The sequence below is a fragment of the Eulemur rufifrons genome, chromosome 21 (assembly GCF_041146395.1).
Source record: "Eulemur rufifrons isolate Redbay chromosome 21, OSU_ERuf_1, whole genome shotgun sequence".
NCBI lineage: Eukaryota > Metazoa > Chordata > Mammalia > Primates > Lemuridae > Eulemur > Eulemur rufifrons.
The window spans coordinates 23,844,835-23,850,862 of NC_091003.1; the positions used below are offsets into that span (position 1 = coordinate 23,844,835).

Sequence of the window (6,028 nt, forward strand, 5' to 3'; positions counted from 1 at the left end):
TGTTGTTTCCGTCAGTTGGTAATAAACCTTTCTGAAAAGCGGAGGGTCTGGATCACATGTTCTCTATCACTTTCCGAATATATTAAGGCACAAAGACTCAGAATGAGTTCCTTGTGCTCGTCCTGGTTATGCTACAGGTGAACTCACCGAGGGACTTAAACTAGATTCAACTTCCTGGACCTGATTTTTGTGTCTGAGAGAAAATATATGTAGTGACAGGTCTTTTTATAAACGTTCATCAACACACTGCATTTGCAAAAGGTGCGGCCAAGTCCTCTGATGGTGCTAGGGACAGCGGTGGCTGTGTGTGCTCAGGGGGACGCTGCCGTCCAGGTTACCCTGGAGCGGTGAGATCAGGATGGGCGTGTTGTGACCTGGGTGGGTCATGAATGCCACAGAGGGTTCTGTAACACTCTTTGCCCCCCAAAACATCCTGAGATTACACATATGACCCATAGCTTTAGGGATTTCCTGGACAACCCCCATCCACGGACCCCAGAGTTCAACACCGCAGTTCTGGGCTCTTGCGCTTTAGCCAGCATGTCCCAGCAACACAGAAGCCCGACAGTGGCAAATTCAATGGAAAACCCTGACTCAGCTTTCCCAGAATTTGATAAATCTTTATACCTTGAAACTTGGCTTTGAAGTACCGAGTATTTCCTCCCGGTAAAGTCACTTCCGCAGTGGCTCCTTAAATACATCCAGCAGTGCCTCGCCCCAGCCCCACTCCAGCAACTCGGGCTGTCCGAGAGGGCTCTGGGACCCCATCCACTCCTGTAGGCAGAACCAAGTAGCACAACACAGAGGTTTTGGTTTTATACAGAAACTTTAATTGTAAACAACTTGAAAGCAGCCATGCTGAGGGGGGGCAGGACAGATGGGCGCCTGCCCATGTGCCCCCTCAGTATTCTTCCCCTTCCTCAGCCTCAGCTTCCACGGAATCCACGCCCACCTCTTCGTAATCCTTCTCCAGAGCGGCCAGGTCCTCGCGGGCCTCCGAGAACTCCCCCTCCTCCATGCCTTCTCCCACGTACCAGTGCACGAAGGCCCGCTTGGCGTACATGAGATCGAACTTGTGGTCCAGGCGGGCCCAGGCCTCGGCGATGGCGGTGGTGTTGCTCAGCATGCACACGGCCCGCTGCACCTTGGCCAGGTCTCCCCCCGGGACCACAGTGGGGGGCTGGTAGTTAATGCCCACCTATGGGAGAAGGGGAACAAAGCATTCTATGAAGCTTATATCAAACCCAGAAATAGTGGCTACTTTATCTCAAACAGAACACATGCTGTAGGTGCCCTCTGGTGACCAGAGAGAATGCTCAGTTCACCCCACAAACAGTCAGTGACCCCTTCTCTGTGCCAGGCAGGGTGCTGGGACAGCAGTGATGGGTCAAGGAAAGAGGAGCCTTGGAGACAGCCCCCCCCCCCCGGCTCGGTCCCAAGCTACCTGGAAAGCTGTGTCCTAGCAACTGTGACATATGATAGCTGCCCAGTTGAAGGGACTCTGTCTTCCCTCTGAAAATGTACACGGCCTCGTCTTCTCTGTAGATTATTTACTCCACAGGCTTTAACAAAATAGGGATGAATTTCTAAAGCTGGAACTTCTTCCACCCAGATAGATTCAGGGTATACAACTGAATCTATGTGCCCCTTTCTTGGCTGGTAGAATTTAGTGTGGCAAATGTAGGGTAAATGTGGAAATGTAGAAATTTTGAGGGTGTTTTGGTGATTCACGTGAATAGTGTAGACATTTTAACTTGGGCATTATTATCAACTGACTGCTGTCACTAAGTCCCCCTTCATTCTATAGATGTGTAGAAATTAAATCAAATTTAAATGTCCTATGGAGTGTTTGATTTAAAGAAAAGCTATCATGAATCTTTTTGTGACAAGAATGGCAACATCTTTATTTCTCTGGTATCGCAGGGAAGATTTGCCCACGGTGGCTGACCCGCCGAGCAAGCCACTGTGGGCAAATGCAGAAGTCACAGATCAACCGTCAAAGGTCATGTGAATGCAGCCACCACAGCAGCAGAGGTGATCAATGTGCCTGCTCACCTGGGGTGGGGGTGGCATTCCAAGTGTCAGACCCGGGAATAACGTGACCTGAGGTTGGCAGCAGTGTAGAGGGCCAGCCAGAGCAGACATTAGCAGCCCTGTTTGCAAAGGGCAAGACAGTGCAAATTCTAGGCTTTACAGGCCACCTGGTCTCTGTCACAACTACTCACCTCTGCTGTTGCAGAATGCTATGTAAATGAAGGGGAGTGGCTGTGCTGAGATGGAACCTTGTATACAACATTAGGTGGCTGTTCCAACAACCATGCTAACCCCTGAACGAGAGGACGCGCCCCCAGGGTAGGAAATCCTGGTTATTCTAAGAACCTGCTGCAGTGCTCCCACCAGGAGCAGTGAGGGTCTGGGCATGAGAAGCAAAGCTCAAGGGCACGCAGACCCAGGGCAGAAAGAACTGACAGGACTGAGTAATCGACTGCTGGAAAAGCTAAAAAGTGACAGTAAGGTTTCTATCGTGTGTCACTGGAAGACTGGTACATATTTTGAGTTTTAGGCAAAACCAGGCCAGAATTCCTAAGATTACCAAGAAGGAAACAAAGATGTTGCCATTCTTGTCACAAAAAGATTCATGATAGCTTTTCTTTAAATCAAACACTCCATAGGACATTTAAATTTGTTTTAATTTCTACACATCTATAGAATGAAGGGGGACTTAGTGACAGCAGTCAGTTGATAATAATGCCCAAGCTGGCCGGGCGCGGTGGCTCATGCCTGTAATCCTAGCACTCTGGGAGGCCAAGGCAGGTGGATCGTTTGAGCTCAGGAGTTTGAGACCAGCCTGAGCAAGAGCGAGACCCCGTCTCTACTAAAAACAGAAAGAAATGATCTGGCAGCTAAAAATATACACATAGAAAAAAATTAGCCGGGCATGGTGGCACATGCCTGTAGTCCCAGCTACTCGGGAGGCCGAGGCAGAAAGATTGCTTAAGCCCAGGAGTTTGAGGTTGCTGTAAGCTTGACGCCACGGCATTCCAGCCCGGGCAACAGAGCGAGAATCTGTCTAAAAAAAAAAAAAAATGCCCAAGATATCTACACTATTCACATGAATCACCAGAATACCCTCAAAATAATTTCTATATTTCTACATTTACCCTACATTTTCCACACTAAATTCTACCAGCCAAGAAAGGGGCCCAAAAGTCCTTCAGAAAATATCTTACTGTTAAAAAAAAAAAAAAAAAAAATAGCTCAAGACAGGTATAGAATCTGATGATTCAGTAAGGAAGTTCAAAAAACAACACAAAATAAATTATCACTACGGCTCGCTAACTTATGACCAAGAGCCCAGCCAACAAAACAGAGGCAGTTTCCCCACAGGGCGTGGGCCCACAGGGGCACCATTATTCTGCTGCTGACTGACAGGTACAAGGATTCGACATCATCCACTCCTACCTTAAATCCAGTCGGACACCAGTCCACAAACTGGATGGTGCGCTTGGTCTTGATGGTGGCGATGGCCGCATTGACATCTTTTGGGACCACGTCCCCCCTGTACAACATGCAGCAGGCCATGTACTTGCCATGGCGAGGGTCACACTTGACCATCTGATTGGCCGGCTCGAAGCAGGCATTGGTGATCTCAGCCACGGACAGCTGCTCGTGGTAGGCCTTCTCCGCTGAGATGACAGGGGCGTAGGTGGCCAGGGGGAAGTGGATGCGGGGGTACGGCACCAGGTTGGTCTGGAATTCTGTCAAGTCCACGTTCAGGGCCCCATCGAATCGTAGGGAGGCAGTGATGGAGGACACGATCTGCCCAATCAGACGATTGAGGTTGGTGTACGTGGGACGCTCGATGTCCAGGTTGCGCCGACATATGTCATAGATGGCTTCGTTGTCTACCATGAAGGCACAGTCAGAATGTTCCAGGGTCGTGTGGGTGGTCAGGATGGAGTTGTAGGGCTCCACCACGGCCGTGGAAACCTGGGGGGCTGGGTAAATGGCAAACTCCAGCTTGGACTTCTTGCCGTAGTCCACCGACAGCCGCTCCATGAGCAGAGATGCGAACCCAGAGCCGGTGCCGCCCCCAAAGCTGTGGAAGATGAGGAAGCCCTGCAGGCCCGTGCACAGATCCGCCTGAGAGAAACCAGACAACGTCAGCCAATGCCTGTGGAAGCCACGTCACCAACCCCCAACAAGCCAGAGTCACCTCTCTGCCTCTGCAAGTTGACAGGGACTCAAATCGTCCATAGTGAACACACATTACACTGGGAAGCCAAAAAGGCAGACGATAAAGAACTATGGATGCATCGCAACCCACGCTTCACAGCTGGTCTGAGATTTGCCAGAACAACCTCCCCTTCACAATCCAAGGCCTCCCCTCCCATCTAGGACAACATCTATAAGGCACAAAGCCTTCTGGGCGCTCCTCTTACCAGTTTGCGGATCCGGTCCAGGACCAGGTCGACGATCTCCTTGCCGATGGTGTAATGGCCTCTGGCATAATTATTGGCTGCATCTTCCTTCCCGGTGATCAGCTGCTCCGGGTGGAAGAGCTGCCTGTAGGTCCCTGTGCGCACTTCATCTACAAATAGACCGAGTGTGCTCTGAGTCTTTAAGGTCTAGGGTACTCGCCAAGACGGACACGTTCAGGGACCGTGCACCTCTACAGAGAACATGCTGTTCCTTGGAGGTCAACTGTGGGAGTGTCTCGTAGGAAATGTCTCCGTGGGGTACACAAACCACAAACCATAAAGAGAAATTTATGGCTCTAGGAAGGTGAAGTTAGCTTGGGGTACAAATGCCGGCAGGACCAGTTCCCAGCGAAGGGAAACAAGCTCTCACACCCCCATGCAGGTAATTCTACGGGTACATATTTCTTTCCTACCCATAGCTACATCAAAGAGTGTAATTTAAAAATCCCTCACAAACTGGGCAGTCACTAGGTCAGAGTGACTTCTGCAGGATAGTCCTATCAGGGCACCCTGTGTGGCCTGGGTCTCACAGGCTTTCAGGTTGCATTCTGTCATCTCCTGGGAGGCCACTGAAAGGTGGTCTCTCCTTGCAACCTACCTCAGGCTTCTAATCTAGCGGAACCAAATGAAGGTTCTGTCGTTGCCTTTTTATGTCTGAGATGCCGGTCAAGACTCCCTTGCACTCGCATGAGAGTGTGCACAGCACCAAGGAAGGACCCAGTGGCCACGCCCCCTGCAGGTGGGGTCCACAGCAGCCACCCGACCAGGGCTGGGCATCCACAGTGACTCTCTCCAGACTGCTGGCAAAGCAGCTTTCCTTGCATGTCAGGTCTTCCTCAATTAGAAGCCTGGGTCTCACAGACACACGAACCTTTCGGTTTCTCTCCTAACACCGTGGGCAGATGCTTGTCCATGCTGCCCTTTCCACAGAGGGACTCAAAGGAGCCCGTGTGGGGCTTTACCCTGCCCCAGGAAAGCTGCCGTCCAGTGCCTGAGCACCTACCGACCACGGTGGGCTCCAGGTCCACAAACACTGCTCTGGGCACGTGCTTGCCAGCCCCAGTCTCGCTGAAGAATGTGTTGAAGGAGTCATCCCCGCCACCGATGGTTTTGTCACTTGGCATTTGACCATCAGGCTGAATTCCATGTTCAAGGCAGTACAGTTCCCAGCAGGCATTGCCAATCTGGACACCCGCCTGCCCCACGTGGATGGAGATACACTCGCGCTGGGAACCAGAACATAAACGTGAACTCATTCATCTTAAAATCAATGGAAATTATATAAAATGCAAATAAGACCTGATGTCATATCTTAACATTTGTAAAATATTTTGGTTTCTAAATGTTTTCTCAGATATAATGTACCTTCCATAATCATTTTATATCTGAATACCTCCCTATCCACATGGATATAGACACACTTGAACTAAAAATAGAAATACAGCCATTTTAAACTCATCTTTCAAGCAATTCATAATGCTTATTTATTTTTTCTTTTTTTTTACTCTAAGACAGCATGAAATTAATGTTTAAAATGAATGTAAAAT

General features: G+C 49.8%; 1 protein-coding gene across 1 annotated transcript; it reads right to left on the reverse strand.

Annotated features, from left to right (window-relative positions):
• Positions 1–901: 901 nt before the first annotated feature.
• Positions 902–5,707, reverse strand: LOC138401504 (tubulin alpha-3 chain-like). Its single transcript, XM_069496992.1, has 4 exons — positions 5,485–5,707; positions 4,443–4,591; positions 3,463–4,143; positions 902–1,198 (listed from the first exon to the last, which is right to left on the reverse strand). The coding sequence occupies exons 1-4, from the start codon at positions 5,603–5,605 to the stop codon at positions 902–904; spliced, it is 1,248 nt and encodes a 415-aa protein (XP_069353093.1). The 5' UTR covers positions 5,606–5,707.
• Between the last annotated feature and the right edge of the window lie 321 nt (positions 5,708–6,028).